General features: G+C 44.1%; 1 protein-coding gene across 5 annotated transcripts in view; it reads left to right on the plus strand.

Annotated features, from left to right (window-relative positions):
* Nucleotides 1-15,227, plus strand: part of APLP2 (amyloid beta precursor like protein 2) — a 47,664-nt gene extending 32,437 nt beyond the window's left edge. For 2 of the 5 annotated variants that reach the window (XM_066334726.1, XM_066334730.1), the window contains 11 exons: nucleotides 792-907; nucleotides 1,541-1,615; nucleotides 2,765-2,923; nucleotides 3,358-3,486; nucleotides 7,244-7,343; nucleotides 7,881-8,051; nucleotides 8,614-8,649; nucleotides 11,371-11,453; nucleotides 12,290-12,364; nucleotides 12,834-12,989; nucleotides 13,712-15,227. In XM_066334726.1, the coding sequence (XP_066190823.1) occupies nucleotides 792-907; nucleotides 1,541-1,615; nucleotides 2,765-2,923; nucleotides 3,358-3,486; nucleotides 7,244-7,343; nucleotides 7,881-8,051; nucleotides 8,614-8,649; nucleotides 11,371-11,453; nucleotides 12,290-12,364; nucleotides 12,834-12,989; nucleotides 13,712-13,813 (1,202 nt within the window). In that variant the 3' untranslated portion in view covers nucleotides 13,814-15,227. The remainder of the gene's footprint in view (nucleotides 1-791; nucleotides 908-1,540; nucleotides 1,616-2,764; nucleotides 2,924-3,357; nucleotides 3,487-7,243; nucleotides 7,344-7,880; nucleotides 8,052-8,613; nucleotides 8,650-11,370; nucleotides 11,454-12,289; nucleotides 12,365-12,833; nucleotides 12,990-13,711) is intronic. The other 3 variants (XM_066334727.1, XM_066334728.1, XM_066334729.1) reach the window with 3 other exon arrangements.
* The last annotated feature ends 1,478 nt before the right edge of the window (nucleotides 15,228-16,705 follow it).

Consider the following 16,705-nt stretch of genomic DNA (forward strand, 5'->3'; position numbering starts at 1 on the left):
TGTGCCTTCCCTCAAGCAAAGAGCAACAACAGAGTGCATCATGTTTGCCACAAATCTTTCAGAAAAGCTCTGGGATGTGTAGTTCTTAAAACTTTAGCACAGGAGTACTTTCAGCACTTCCTGAACTGCAGTATATAGAATAGAGAGCACTTGATGTGATTCTGTAGATGATTGAAGTTTATCAGTTCTGAAATTTTGTTTTTCCCCTTGTTGAATTTGGATGTCTTGAAATTACAAACCATCCAGTGTATTGGACAAGTCACTTTGTTGCACTGAGCCTCCTTCTGTTGCTGTCTTGTCTAATATCATTGCCTGTAAGTCCTGCGTGGTGCATCTGGTAGGGAAGGTAGGTTTGACGTGTAAAATACTGGTTTTGTGCAGGTTTATTGTCAAACTCCCTAATCATATTAATGATGTCTGGAGCCAGCTTGTCAGCAAACAGCTAACGCACAGAATGTCACTTAAACCATCCAAAGCCCATGTGGAAGGGAAAAGGAATTCTTTATCTTGCCATGCCAGGCACTGTGTTTCTGGAGCTGAGTGCTGCTCACCTCATCGCTGTGCAGGCCAAACAGTGTTGGGAGCTGTAGTCATTGCTGCCATTTGGGCTGATAGAGTTGATGGTGGATGGAAAATTGGCACCATAAAGAATCCAAAACAGATTCTGGAAGGCGATGTTGCGGTAGACTCAGCTTGCCAGACTGTTAATTAGGCAGACATGGAGGTTCCTTTCCTTGTAATCCAGGATTGCAGGTTTCTGGTGCTCTGCTTACCCTTCCTTCTTCATGCAGTGCCAACTGATGATGTGGATGTCTACTTTGAAACCCCTGCTGATGACAATGAGCATGCCCGCTTCCAGAAGGCCAAGGAGCAGCTGGAGGTCAGGCACCACAACCGCATGGACCGGGTGAGTGTCAGCCTTCAGGCTTTGTGCTGTGCCCTTGTTCATGTGTAAGGTTGCTGCTCCTGTTTCACTGGTGTCTTGGTTTAGGGAGTCAACCAAGGACAACAGGAAAAATTGGTGGTGAAGTGATGTGCTTTCCAGTTTCCAGTCTTCTGTGTGTTTCTTTCAGTATGACCACACCATGGGAGTCAGATTTTTGATTCTCCAGTGTTGGGAGAGAGGAACTAAATTAGATGATGGGAAGAAATTCTTTACTTCAGCACTTTACTGTGCTGAAGCCCTGGCACAGGTTGCCCAGAGAGGAGGATGTGGATTCCCCATACCTGGTGGTGTTTAAGGCCAGGTTGGACAGAGCTTGGAGCAATCTGGTCTGGTAGATGGTGTCCCTGCCCATGGCAGAGGGTGGGACAAGATGAGCTTTAAGGTTCCGTCCAGGCCAAACCCTTCTGGGATTCTGTGAAGCTTGGCTTGTTACTCAGAGGGATTAAGTGCTAGGCTTAAACCCCATAACAGCTCTTTCCTGCCTTCAAAACCCAGCCAGGCTGTGCTAGGGTCTGCCTCTAAAGGGAAATCAGCTCATAAAAATTAGATTTAAATTTTTGTCTTGTTCATGTGTTCTGTCCTTTTCCTGTCCAGGTGAAAAAGGAGTGGGAGGAAGCAGAGCACCAGGCTGTAAATCTCCCCAAGGCAGAAAGGCAGACTCTGATCCAGGTAAGAGTGGAAGGACCTAAAGGGGAAAGTTACTAAGAGAGATTGCAATATTCAGAGCCAAAAGACAACTGAGATGCAAAAACAATGCTCCTGCTCTATCAATAGCTGCCTTTTAGAGGAGATTTGATTCAATTGCTTGCTTTGTTCTTAAAACTGGAGATGATCTGATACTATGCCAGGTCCTTTCCTACACACACTAGTAGAAAGTGATCTCGCTCCTCAAGCATAGCAACAGTGGAGCCAAATTGTAATTTCAGACCTTTGGCCTGTTTTGCCCTAACCACTGGTCTCAGAGCCTGGTTCAGTCAGCCCTGGCTCTCTGGGCACACATTTCCTGCTTGGGCAGACTTAGCGAAAACAGCTTAGACAGCAGATAAAGCTGGTTTGCTGCCAAAATGCTAATCTTGTGCTTTATGAGGAGAGTTCACTTTGACTGGGAAGTTAATGAGAGATTGCAATGTGGGATCATTAGGGGAAAGCTCTTCTGGCAGTGACAACTCTGTGAATTTCTCTCAAACCAACATACAACTAAGTGATTGACTCCAGCTTTTAAGCCCACTTTGGATTTTATCCTGAAACACAGTTTTCTATCTGCATTTTTTAATACAAGTCACTGTTTGCAACTATGTGTACATCCAGAAGTTTATCATTATCTCTGTTGAAGCATAACACTTAATGGACTGTGCTGGTTGGTTTGGAAATGAGGGTTATGACCTTTCTAAAATAATACAGAGAGATTTGATCTGAAGGTGTGCTGATGGAAAATTCCCTATTACAATACCTTTGTAAACTTTTGCAAATTCAAATTAATGGCTCTAGGCTGAAGGGATCAATCCTGTTCTCATATTGCAGGGTGGGAGGAAAGAGTTAATATTGTGTCAATTCTTCAGCACATCCTGGATCTCCCAACCCCTACCTGATCTTTATGTGCAAGATCCTTTTCACTCTTCAGACCTTTGAAATGGCTTGTGAAGGAAGTTTGGAAGGCAGATTATCACTCCTGAATTTACAGAGATTAAATCTGCATCAGCATATCTCCATGCCTTTCTCTCCTAACTGTAAATGGGTTGGATATGGAGTTTGACAGTCCTTGTTAGTTCCAAGGGGTTTCAGGAGTTGTTGGTCACACAGTGCGTTTCTTTGTTCTAGCACTTTCAGGCCATGGTGAAATCTCTGGAGAAAGAAGCAGCGAGTGAGAAGCAGCAGCTGGTGGAGACTCACCTGGCTCGTGTGGAAGCAATGCTGAACGATCGCCGTCGCATCGCCCTTGAAAACTACTTGGCTGCCCTGCAGGCTGACCCACCACGTGTGAGTTTCTTCCCAATGCATTTTCCAGTAGGATAGCACTGGGTCAGATGGCAGGTGGGAATGTCTTGGTGAAAAGATTGCCTGTGACTTGTAGAAACTAGGAATTGGTTCCTATGAAAGCTTGTGCATTTTGGAAGTTGGTGTTGCAGACTTACTGGTGGTGCTGCAGTGAGTCTGTAACTGGCTCCCTCTCCTTCCTGCCTGGGGAACAAAACTCTGCTTTGCTTGGTGTCCTTAAGGCACCATTCATAATCGGTGGTGTTCTGAGTCAAACAGGCTTAATTAAAAAAAAAAAAATTAAAAATATCCTGAGGGTGAGTGCAGGTGACAGATCAGTCCAGCACCAATGTAGGCTCACACCTGAAGTGCTGTTTTCAGCTGTGGGTTTGAGTTGACTCCAGTGGTTTGACCTGTTCCCCGCTCCCGTTCTGCAGCCCCACCGCATCCTACAGGCCCTGAAGCGCTATGTCCGTGCCGAGAACAAGGACAGGCTGCACACCATCCGCCACTACCAGCACGTCCTGGCAGTGGATCCGGAGAAGGCTGCGCAGATGAAATCCCAGGTATGAGCGAGTTTCTGTTAAGGGAGCTATTGTTGCCCAGCCCTGGCTGTCAGAGGCTCTGGAAGCTGTGTGTTGCTGGGTCCTAGAGCAGCTTCATCCTTGTGGAGCTCTTCTTCTTGCCTGTGCGTACTTCCTGTCATCACACATGCTCCCTGGATGGTTTTCCTTGGTGCCTGACTCAGTGTTAAAAATTTAAGCTCTGTTTTATACGTTGTTGGTCACCGTGATTTAGTTGAGGGGTTTTGATCTAGTTAAGTATCAGTTCTATGTTTCCTTTTATGAAACACCCCTGAAATTTATTTGCTGGGACTTAGTTATCTTAAACAGACTTCCTCACTTCCAGCTGTCTATGTTTTCCTTTCCTTAGGCTTGTTCTTCATAGTGCCTGTGTTTGGGAATTCTTTCATGCCCCTGCGGAGTTATTGCCTGGTTTCCAAAGCATAATTCATGATCCTTTCCAAGCACTTGATCAATGTAGATAGCTTTATCAGAAAGTCTGGTTTTGATGAGTTTATGTTGTACCATTTGTCATGGTTTAACATAGCTTGGTTTTTAGTTAAAGAGAAAATCCATCAGTTACAGAAGTTATTCTCTGCGAGAACTGTTAACAGCTTCCTCTGGACCCAACAAAACTAATCAGCTGGCTAGTTTTGAATACTGACACCCTTTTTAACCACTTAAGAAGACTGAACATGCATCTGTGAAATCTCATTTAAAAATGAACAAGCCCTGGGAAAAACTCTCTTGCTTCTAGCCTTTGAATAGATAACTGGACCCTGGCTGGGCTAGGCCCCACTCTGCCATATCACCTGGCCAGCTCAGCCTGCAGTGTGGCACTGCTCGGCTGAGATTCTGCACCTGCTGAGTTCCAGCCACAGCTGGAGGGCCAGGCCGTCTCTGCTCGGCTTCGCAGCTAAGAACAGAGGCAGCCCTGCAGCCCTGCACAGAAAGCAGCCCCGCGGCTGGAACTGAACATGGCAGGAGCCATGCAGCCAGAGTGACTGCCACCCAGCAGAGATCACATGGCTGTTCACAGGCCTGGGAGAGATATTGGCTCTCTCAGTGCACAGGTGAAACTTGGCAGACATCAATCCTCTCTCGAGTGAGAGGAAAAGGAAAGGGTGAAGACATATAAAGAAAAGAATACGGGGACACCAAAGTCAGTGAAGAAGGAGTCAAATCCCAGATGGGAGGAGAATGAAGAGATGCCTTAGTCTTGGGCTGAAATTCTATTGTAAGGCTATGGTGAAGGCATAATTGATGCATCAGGCTATTTTTTTCCCCCTGTAACTCATGGAATGCATTGGAGGGATGTAGTGTTCTAACCACAGCTATGAGCAGAGCCACCCATGTTGAAGCAAGCAGATGCTGAAGTATCTGTGTTCCAATGAGAAGCTTCAACAGAGAGAAATGAGAGAGATGAGAAACCATGCCCCAGGAATAGAAGAAGAAAATCTCTGTTTTCAGAGATAAAAAAACTTTTGTTTCTGTACTAGAACAGCTTATCCTTAAAATTGCTCCCCAATAAGCTGAAATTACCCATAGTGGTAGTTGTGGAAAACTACCAAACCATGGGAGGGACTTCATGATTGCAGATTTCTGGGCAGCTGCTATTTGTGAAAATTGAAATCAGAAGAGAACTGTTTCTTGGAAATGTCTCCATCGCAGGCAGGAGAGTCTCCTCTTCCTAAGTCAACTGAAGAAAGATTATTTAAAAAGTGGCAGACCAACTGGAAATACCAAATTTGTCCCTTTACATTGGCAGTGGGAAAAAGACATTAAAGCTGGGGGGGCGGAGAGGTGTTCTGAAGGTTTATTCTGATTTCTTTTTCTTTATTAACAGAATTAAGAGGGATTTTTTAATATCCTTTAAAGTTTTGAGCCTGCTTTGCTCTCCTCCTAATCCTTATCTTGTAGCAGAAAATGAGTAAATAATTCTAGTGGGTGCACTGGCATTTGGCCAGCACTAGACTCACTACACCATTACACCCTATTTTACTTCTAAACAGCCAGAAAATCCTTTTCCTTCTGTGAGGTAGTTAGTGTATGTGAATATGTTGCTTCAAACCCAGCCATTGTACTTGTAAGAGTTACATGGCAGATTCTCTGCAAACCTTTGGAATTATGTTGATACTTGTTTTCACTTCATTTAAAATGGTGAAAGATGTGCTGAAAGGCTCAACTGATTCAAAGTTCAAATCAAGAATGGCCTGTTAACACTGAAGGATGTGTCCTTTCTCAGGTTCAGAGAGATCTCACTGTCCAGTTGCAGCTTTAAGAATGTTTTCCTAGTCGCAGTTTGTGGCTGGTATGCTGTGTGTCTTTGAATTTTGCAATGCACAAAAGATAAGCAAGAAGAAGAAAGAATGGAGAGCTGCAGGAAGACCATGCAGTGGAGCACATCCAGTGCTGCCAAGAGGAAGAAATAAGCACTGATGGAAAAATGCATAAAAAATACTGCATAACCAAGAGGTGGAAATATCCTGGGTTAAGGGTAGGACAGGGTCTGGAGCCTGTTGCTGTCATCTCTGGTGAGGGGCAGAGTGGTGTCACAGTGATTTTTCCAGAAGCAAACCGCACTGGGAGGTGGCAGATTCCATGGATTCCACTGTGTTTCTGGGTGTTGGCAGTGAACCTTCACCTCGTGTCTCCTGGTCTCCCACTGCCTGTGGGATTCTTCTTAAACTGCACATCCCCAGGAGGCGTGGTGGCAACTGTGGTGGTTATGATGGTGCATGGTGCTTCCATGTGGAATTTGTGGTCATGGTTTCAGAGACATGTCAAGCTCAGCCCAGCCCAGTGCTTTGTTCCGCTGCTGCCACGGCCTAGGAGAGAGTGTGTGAACTGTGTTCTTAAGCTAAACTCAAAAACAGTTCTTAATTAATTCTGAAGCTTGCAGTGTCAGCATATCGACATGCAGGGGATGTGGGTGGTGCAGTTCAATTTCCATTCCCTTTACTTTTTATATACACTCTAGGCTTCTCAGTCGACTTCTCTGACTGACAAGCTGCCACATGTAAAATTAAATTGTTTTCGTCCTTGCTCTTAAAGGTCAAGCTCCCATCCGACTGTGAAACAGGTCCATCTGACTCTTTAGCTTTTTGTAATGTTTGGCCGTCCATGTAAATATTTTCCTTGCTCTCCTTGATCCCTGATTATGCAGCACCCTCTTCAGGTCAGGCCTGACTTCACCGCTGGATTTAATGTGCTTGGGAGGAGTGATTTGAGCTTGCCCAGAACTTGAATGTATTTCTCAAAGGAAGGGAGAACGCTGCTGCCATGAGTGGGTGTACGACAAATGTAATGCCACAGTTGGTTTGAAAGGCACCTTTGTTCTGAAACCAGAGCAGATAAAATATCCTGTCTGCTTCTTTTGCCTTTATCTTTTCTAGCAGTCAGGAATGATAATCCATTTAATAAAGCTGCTACAGGAGATGAATTATGACTATGTTGGGCATATGGGAAATACCAGCTTTGGTGGCATTTTAGTGTTTCCAATGGAGAGCTGGTGAGGGTCAGCTGAGTCCTCTCTTACTCCCAACATTTCCCAGACTTCTGAGAGCACTTTCTACAGATCGCCAGTTCTAATGAAGTGTGAGAACATCGGTGAGAGAATTGGACTGGATGGATCTGTGTCTCCTATTGCCTACCATGGCAGATCCACCAGTAATAGATATTTATTGAGCAAGGGAAGAACTGGTACCACGAAGTGACTGACAATTTTTGCTTGCTCCAACACACTCTTCTACATCTGCAGGTGATGACACATCTTCATGTGATTGAGGAACGGATGAATCAAAGCTTATCTCTGCTCTACAAGGTGCCATATGTGGCTGAAGAAATCCAGGATGAGATTGGTGAGTGTGTGTGCCAGCCCTTATGCTGCTGTGTAAAGACTCCTAAGTTTTTATATCCAGTGAGCTCCCAAAAGATTGCTCTCTTGTTTGAGGGGGTGTCCTTGACAACAAACACTTGAGCTCAGGGAAGATACTGTCTGGATGTTACAAAATTGCCAGTCAGAATAGCTTGTTCCCCAGAATTTTCGCTGTCCATTAAAAAAAAAAATCAACAATGTTCAGAATAGCAAAGCTGTCTCTCTAAGGGAAATTAAAAAGATCTGTCAAAAAACCCCAGATGCTTTCTTCACTTATAGGTTAATCTCATCTTGCCAAAACCTCTTGCCACATCAAACCTCTTGGCCCTTATTTGAATGTATTTCTAGCCAGTGCCTTTACTGAGAATTCCAGATGAGATATGCAAGATAAAATAGCCTGGCAGCCCTGCAAGCAGTGTTCCCCTGCAGTCCTGCCTCAGCCTGGTTCAAACCATCTGCCTCTCTCTGTTGCTGCCAGGTTTCATGCAGTTTGTGTAATAATTCCTCTTACTCCTTTCAGATGAGCTGCTACAGGAGCAGCATGCAGACATGGATCAGTTCACATCCTCAATTTCTGAGTCCCAGGTGGATGTCAGAGTGAGCTCAGAGGAGAGTGAAGAAATTCCCCTGGATGGCAAACCTTTCCACCCATTCCAGGTGAAAACCTTCCCAGCCTTGCCTGAAAGTGAAGGTATGTGGAACTGAACATTGGGTTCACTGGTGGTTTTCCTTAGACAGTAGGCTTAGCTGGAACAGAGAAAGCTCCATCTCTCTGGGTGATGTAGAGTAAAGCAGTTGCCCTGACAGGACTCTCATTGGAGAAGCAGTGCTACAAGTAAGGACTGCTGAGCTGGTCTAATGATTTTCTGATTCTTCTCTTTGCAAAACTCTCCTCTCTTTTCATTTTGCAGTGAGTATTAAGTTTTTACAGTGTGTCTTGACTCTGGATTTAATTTTCAGTCTTTAACAAAAATGTTTTTGTGTAACGTTAAATCTTTGTGCTGTGACCTGCTGAAGGGCTGAAGGAATTCCTTTTTTTTTTAAATACGTATATCTATTTTTTGTATCATTTGGTGTTGAGAGCTGACGCGTGTGTGTGTATTTATTTTAAAAAAGCTTGAACAGAGTCCTGAACTTAAAGCTGTAGACTAAAAGCTTTTCCCAGGGTCTGAGTCAGAAATCATGCACAAACCTTTTTTCCTTTCTCTCTTAATCTCCTTTCTCTGCTATTTTTTTGTTTTCCCTCCTGCTAGATCCTCAGCCGGATTTGTACCATCCAATGAAAAAAGGTTGGTTCTAAGCTGCTCCCTCACAGTGCTTTCAATCACTCTCCTACCTCCTCAGTGTGTTTGATAGCTTCATTTTAGTTCCATACTCACCTTGATTTTCATTTCCCTGCTTTCACTTAGATGAGTTATGTTCAGTTTTGCTTGTTTAGGCCTAGTGTTAAAGAAACCAGCTAGTCTGAGCATCTAATTGTGTGTGTTCCTCCCTAATGGGCTCACAAGGGTCTTTGAGTGCCTGGAGTAGCTCTTAGCCCTAAGAAAAAGTGGCCTTGGTCAGTGTCTGCAGTGGTGCTTTGCATCTCTCCATGTGTGACACTTCTCAGATTAAACCCTACTGTGCTGGTTGGGAATAGTCCAGAGGCTCTTCTGCCTCCTTTGGAACCTGTCCTTGATGCCCCATGACAACACTAAACAAGGAACGAGTGTTTTTCAGGACACAGGCTTCAGGACACAGATTTCCCATCTAAATGTCCTTATGGAGTGCAGCTAGTATGGGGCAGATAAATCAGGAGATTCCTTCTCCATGTTTGTGCTTTCCTCAGCATCACCTTCCCACATGTAGCATCTCTCCATACCAGCAGAGTGTGCGTGGTTTTCCATTTCTCCCTTAACTCAGGATTAATTCTGCAGTAGCTCAGTGTCTGGCTAAAAAGCAGCTTTAAGAGCAGCATAGAAATAGTGGGATTCAATAATGTCTCTGTTAATGATATGGAATCAGGGAAAGATCAGTAAAATAGAGAGGCTCTTGCAGAGCAGTGCTGCATGAACTGTGTGTGGAGTAAACCCAGTGTTTTAATCAGCCTTTGGTTCCAAATATATTGTGTATATTTCAAAGGAGAGCAAAAGATTTTGCTAATAACTATTTCATGTGAGCCCACATAGTTTTGTAACATGGTCAAGGCCAAATAGCTTGAAACTATTCTCATTATCCACGTTTCTCTGCAAATGTAAGTCACCTTCATCTCTCTTGTGGAACAGTGTACAGTGTGCTGACTGCTGTGGCAGGAATTGGGACAGACTTTAGTTTGATTTTTTTTATTAGTTAAATTTTTGGACAACTGCTTTGTTGACTTGAGGATGATAAGTTTGTGTTAGTTCTCCCTGTCTGGGTAAATACAAGAGTCTCTGATGACCTGGGGACAATGATTGTCCTCCACTTGTTCCTCCTCTCCCATCCATTTTCATTGAATTGCTCAAGGGCTTTGAGGGAGTTTTGGTGGGGTTGGGGGGCGGATTTTGTGCAGGTGTGTGCTTTTGGGTTTTTTTCCGTATGAGGTATATAATTTAAACTGTGCCTTTGAGCTACATAGAACTGGGTCTGTTACTTGATACAGCACACTGAGACAAATAGCAAAGCTCAGTGCAGAAGCTGAACTCTTAGCCCTGGAGACTGTGCTGGGTTGGCTTCTGAGACTAGAATAATGCAACCATAGGCCAAAAGCTGATACAGTAGTTCTGTACAAACTATTTGTGGCTGGTTTCTCCTGAAAATCACAATCATTGACTTCCATAATAAACGTGACCTGCCTCAATAGTTGTGAGAAGTCAGAGTGGCAGTCTTGGCTGTGCTTGGAATCTGATTATTGCCTCCTAAGAAAAATGTGATGCACTAAAACCTGAGATGCTTCATAGTGAAATGTTATTTCTGTGGCATTCAGGCAATACAAACTTGTCACTGTAAAAACTTTCCTTGAAGACAAGTAGCCTTTCCTTGCATCTCATCAAAGAACATGCTGCCAATTCCAGCAGCACTTAACATAATGTTTTGGGCACTTTGAAAGCTCAGCAGTTTGTGTAGGGGAGGGGTTTGCAGTCACCAGCAAAGCCTGAAGTGCTGTAGTAGAATTTCCCCCACACCATTGGAAAGATCCCACTGCAGGTTTGAGGCTTCACTGTTCTGCTTTTGCACTAGTGTGTCACAGGTCGTTACATTGTCCCTACCGCCGGTGGAACACTAGTGTTCTGCTAACATGCCGTGTTATGTCAGGTCAAGGCAGTTTGCATCAGACTCTCTTGCTGATCTGATCTATTTATAAATGCTTTGGATTAAAACAGTTTATGCAGAGCCTTCTGTTAATTGATATTCTTCTCTTGAGCCAATGCTGGTTCCAGCCTGGAAAGTGGGATAGTGGTGCTCTGGTACAAAGGCTGGTGTAGTTCTCTGCTCCTCCCTTGCCCTGGGATTTGTTTCTGGGCTTGTGCCAGGTGTGGGACTGCAGCTCATTACAGAGCCATGCCAGGTGCCCTTGGTATTCTCATTCCTGAGGCACTTGCTGATGTGCCTGACTCCAGCAGAATGGGTGATGCCGCAATCATTCCGTGTGTGCTGGCTCTTGGCAGATGGATGTGTCCACTCCTGTCCAGGGTCACAGAGGGATGTTGGTGACCCAGGGTGACATCTGCAGCCGTTACAGTGTTTTATGCCTTGTCTGGGGCCATCTAACAGAAGCACTTAACAATGTGGTTTGTTTGGATTGACACCTCAGCCTGATTTTGGTGATGAGTCCTGTCTGCTCATTGCCACCTCATTTCCCCTCATTAACAGCCCTCCTAATCACTTGTCACTGTAGCTTGTGAGCTGCCATCTGACACAGCAGCATGACAGGTGAATACTCAGCGGGCTATGCAGTTAAACACACGATCCATGGCAGCTCTACACAGAGTAGGTGATCCTTCCAAAATGTTCCTAAGGTCTGATGGGCTCTCCTTCCTATTTTGGTGCAGGTTCTGGCATGACCGAGCTGGATGGGCTGATTGGTGCTGAAGAAAAAGTGATTAATAGCAAGAACAAGGTGGATGAAAATGTGGTGAGTTCTCCACCTTTATTTTGTGAAACTAAACCTGACATGGACACTAATTAATAGCAGTGGCTTGTTTCCATATCTCGTTCCAGCTCACAGAATGTCTGTGTGCTCATTATCCATATGGTGTGGGGGAGTCAGTTCGGTGACTGTTGTAGGTTCCTAATACTAATTAGCATCAGAAGGGTGGGAGGGGGAGGGAAGGAGAGAGCTTCAGATCTTTGGCAGTCTGAGTCTGAGAACTCTCTGATTTAGGAATGCTTTTCCCAAGCAGAGACCCTTCGATGTCCTTTTATTTTCACTAGGTAGCTCACTGTCTGAACACACTGAATGCTGATGTGTTCCGTCTGTGTTCCCAAGTATTTTTCATGGCAGGGAAGGCCTCACCTTCCTCTGAGGTGAGCGACCCAGCAGCAGTTGTCTCTATCCACAGAGTTAAGAATTCTCTAGGTTCTAGTGACAGCCACTTTGCGTCAGTTCCATGGGTATAAAAAAATTAAAAAGTCAGCTTTTGACTTCCTTTCAATACTGTTTTAAAGCCACAGGTTAGATCTTACATAACAGAAATATGGATCCAAAGTTAGCACCTATTTTTTTTTTTAGGTTAGCAGCTGATTTTTTTTCTTTGGGGCTTTAGTTTGAGGTAGTCTGGAGGTAATTAGCTGTAATACCATCTCTGCTGGCTGTATAAGAGTTGGAAAACATTCCATGTTGTTGAGAGCAGAGAGGAGGTGGTAGAGTGGAGCCTTTGTTCATTAAAGGTCTGTTGTCTTTCTTACTCTTCCTTCCTCTCCCTGTTTTGTGTGGATCCTTCCATAATACACTTTTGTGGCTGTTTTTAGGTAATTGATGAAACCCTTGATGTGAAGGAGATGATTTTCAATGCAGAGCGTGTTGGAGGGCTGGTGGATGAGCCGGTACGTTTGTGGCTGCTGAATCCAAGGATTGGCAAATTCCTAAAGCTGGATTTTGATTCCCATTTTTACCATGAATTCAGGGTTTGGTGCCTTGATGCTGCTCTGGGAGCTCATGTAGAGTGAAACATAATACAGCCCTTTACGCATAAAAATGTAAACAGTCAACACATGTTAGCTATTAACTTGACTCCTAATACAAAAGTGTTTTGTGGGATAGGGAAGTGATGTAGGCCAGCATCTGTCCAGAGCTAGTAAGTGGGGAAAGAATTTCACGTTCATTATCCTTTTGGTGAAATATTTAGGGATGGAATACTTAGGGATGATATATATACACTGTCTAGTGTGTAATCAGTCATATCTTGATACCACAGATGGTCAAATACTTTACGAGTCACTGTGGTTTAGGTTTGTTCGCCAGTGCATCTCCCTCATTGCTTTTCCTCGACCTGCTCTGTTTTCTTCCCTCCAGGATAATGACAACTCCCTCCGTGATGACTTCGGCTTCAGCAGCAGTGCCCTTATTGGGCTGTTGGTGATTGCTGTTGCCATAGCTACAGTTATAGTCATCAGCTTGGTGATGCTGAGGAAGAGGCAGTATGGAACCATCAGCCATGGAATTGTGGAGGTGAGAAACAGCTCCATAAGTGAGGATGAAAATAGTCAGTGTTGAATCACTTGTGTGTGGGGGTAGAGGATGGCAGGAGCTGCCAGGCCATGCAGAGTTCTGCTTCTGGCTGGGTAGGAATTAACTCGTTCCTCGGTGTGCAGATGCCAGTTCCTGGTGTACAATGCTGGCACCTGCCACTCCAGAGTTGCATTTGCCTGTCACTAGGATTCAATTAGGCTTCCCTGGCTGGCTCAGGGTAGGATTCAGCAGTAAATGAGCTTTTCAGGCAATATCTTCAGCTGGGCAGTCAGTCAATCCATAGCAATTTGTCCTCTCGGCTAATTGACAATTAAGATGTTGTGATTGGCCAAATGCTGAAGAGTAGCTCCTTCTTCCTTGCACATTTCTATGACAACTTAATGGAGCCCAGAGAAAGCTGCTTTTCCCTTTGCCCCACCCATGCAGGAAATCATAACAACCTCTAAGAGAGAGAGAAGTGGGTCCCTGATTTGCAGTGTTGGCTGAGCAGTGACAGATTTGTGAGAACATCCCCACAGGGGATTAGGTGGGCAGGAAGCAACAGCTCCTGAACAAGCAACTCCATTATCTTTTGCATTTTACCTTTTTTCCCTGTTTAGTGTTCACCACAGTATTCACTCAGTGTTTGTCTGTTGCCTCTTGTTCTGTGGAATCAATCCTGGAAGTGTCTCTTTGACTAGTGTAATGTGTTTTTTCCAAAGGTTGACCCGATGCTCACCCCCGAGGAACGGCATCTGAGCAAGATGCAAAACCATGGCTATGAGAATCCCACTTACAAATACCTGGAGCAGATGCAGATATAAAAGAGATGAAGATAGAACAGCCCCGACAGGAAAAGGTGCCGGGTGAAGGGCCAAAGTAGTCCAGTGTTTTGGATCAACTACTGACCAACAGTTGCTTCAAGAGGACTTCATCTTACATTCAGAACTCCTGGATCATTAAGACTATAATTACTACTGTAGAGTTGCAATTTCCATTCTTTTAAATGGGTGAAGAAATGATAATATAACAATATGATATATAAATCTCCTTAAATGGGAAAAATGGATCTATTGCAGATATTTGACTGAGATGTAGGTTTGTTTTTTTTTTAATAATCTGAAAAACACCAGTTCTGTTGTACTGTTGTCTGATACAAGCTCTAGATATATAAAAATGGGAAATGTTGATTTTTATTTCTGATAGACCACCTGTATATTGAGGGTGATTTGTACCAGCCTACCTTGAAAAAAGGAGACAGTTGTGGCTTTCAGTCATTTTGGCTTTTATATATAAAGCATTCTTTTTTCCTTTTTTTAAAGTGAATTTCGCTGGGAGTTGCAAAGAGATTAATTTAGGGATAGGAACTATTACAGCATAAGCAAGGAAGCAATTGGGAATGGTAACTAACAAAATTCCTTATAACAAGAAAAAAGAAAAAGAGAAAAAAACAAACACCCCCCGCCCCCATCTTCATATGCCAGTGGTGTGCACCCTGCTGCTTAGCAGCTTGGGCTCTGGGAATCAAGACTCCCTGGAGGCAAGGAGTTAAAAGGCTTCTAGCATCTCTGTTTATAGTTATTCTAGTGGAATGTTAGAACATGGTTTGTGCATTCTGATGTCTGCACATTCCCCTTCTAGATTCAGTTCTGCTCTAGAGTTGGAAGTTCTGGTATTGCATTGAAATCCTCTGTTCTCAGCCAGTTTCCTTCAGTACTCACCTGGCATTAACAGCCCCCTCCTGCTACTACTTTCTAATTTCCCCAGCTCTCCTGCCTCAGCAACATGGTAAGTAGTTAAGAGCTGCAGATTTTTGAGCCTTTGCATCTCCCTGGGCCAGAAATGAGAAATCACTGCAATAACTGGGACCTTGGGAGCTGACTAACACAGAGCTCTCTTAGCTGGGGTGGGAAGAGAGTGACATGTTGGGAAAAGGATACTGCCTACTTTAAGGGGAATGGGATGCATAGGCCCCAAGAAGACCAAAAGGGGCATTGTTCCACTCACCATCATCATGTCTTTGTAATGCTTGTATAGTTGGTGTTAATGCTCATGGCTTTTTTAAATCTGGGGGTTCTGGTAACCTGTGGTGTATTTTTTCTATTTTTCCTGTGACTTTTTTTTTCTTCCCCTTTCCGTGTTTCTTCCCACTATGCACAGATTTACCTGCAAACTCCTTAGTGTGGTCTGTGGGGAATGTACAAAGTTTAAACACATCAATAAACACTTTAACTTCCAGATTACTTCTTCTCTTTATTCATGGGCTTGCTCTAAATCCCCCTCCTCCCACTGTGTCCTGGCAAACTCACAAGACTGTTCCTTGACAGTAAGAAAGACTGTACAGGTATTGATGTATAACCATGCCTGGAGTCTTTTGTGGTATTGCCAGATCCTGACGACCTTTGTGGAGAGGAGGAGGCAGGATGCTAAACCAATGGCTGGATCCTGAGTAGTGTTAAAAGCAGCTGCTGGAGTGCAGGTTGGGGAGAGCTGGGGCTGCCTTTGGCTGCTTGTGGAAGATCCTGCAGATGGTTCTCCCCATTCCCAGGATGCAGGCTGCTGCTCACACAGTCTGTGGGAGCAAGCAGAGCCAAAGCTCTCTGTAGTCAAGCTGTTCTGTCCCTGGCCATCCACCTGCACTTCTTGGGAGCCAACAGGACCCTGTGCTGTGTGCTCAGAGCCTGCGATACTCAAGGCCTCAGGAATGGGGCTGGGCAGAAGGACAGCAGGAAATCTTAGAATTCCTAGATATAAAGGCATGGAAAAAGACCTCACAGTGAAAGAGTTTCCATGGTTGCTTCTTGTGGATGGCCGGATCTGAAATAATTAAAGTCATAGAGCCCAGGGCAGGAATCAGCTAATTAAGATTAATGCTCACTGTATTGCTGCTGCTGCTGTTTTATGAGGGGAAATAACTGTTTGGTTTAAGTCTCTCTTCAAGAACATCTAAAACTAACAGCCTGTAAAGCTCAAAGCTGTTTCTGCTCCCATGTGTCATTCCTCTCTATTCTCCTTTGAGGTGTGACCTGAAGCACAGATTCCTCCTCTCTTTCATCTCAGTGAAATGTCCAAAGAGTCATTGCCACTTGAATGTCATTTTAGAGGTCAATAGACAGAATTAATTTTCCTCCATGTTGATCTGTGCATTTCCCAATAGGTCTGGAGGAAGAGAGGGAAAGGAGGAAAAAAGAAGGTTTGGCAATTTTGAACAGGAAGCACTTGCGTGTCCTGTTTCTCCTTAAACATGGGCTCCTTGGTTCCACTGGAACCTCCATATTCTGGTTAAATTATTCAGACACTGAGGAAAGAGCAGATGCTGTCCTAGTAAATGCCGTCTGTTGGCTTGTCACAGCTACTTGGGAAAGATTTTTGATTTTAAACTAAATTTAATTTGAATTATGGCAAAGTATATCTGCAGCCCAAAGCCATTCTTGGACTGCACCCTCAGGTAGGGTGACCTGCAAGTGAAACAAATTACAGAGGCTGCAGATTGATTTCCAGAATTGAATTTCGGTATTAGATTTTTCCTTTGATAAGTTCTATTAGTCCTTCAAAATAAATGCATCAGGCTGGAATCAAAGTCTATCAGTTCCACTTTTCGGCACAGACTGTGAAGCACTTGGGGTAGATTCTTCAGAATGGATTTTGACCACAGCTTCTGAAAAGTCATATTGAAATTCAGCTGCTTGAAGATGGATGCTAAGGCATGTCCCAAG

The sequence above is a fragment of the Sylvia atricapilla genome, chromosome 23, assembly GCF_009819655.1.
Source record: "Sylvia atricapilla isolate bSylAtr1 chromosome 23, bSylAtr1.pri, whole genome shotgun sequence".
NCBI lineage: Eukaryota > Metazoa > Chordata > Aves > Passeriformes > Sylviidae > Sylvia > Sylvia atricapilla.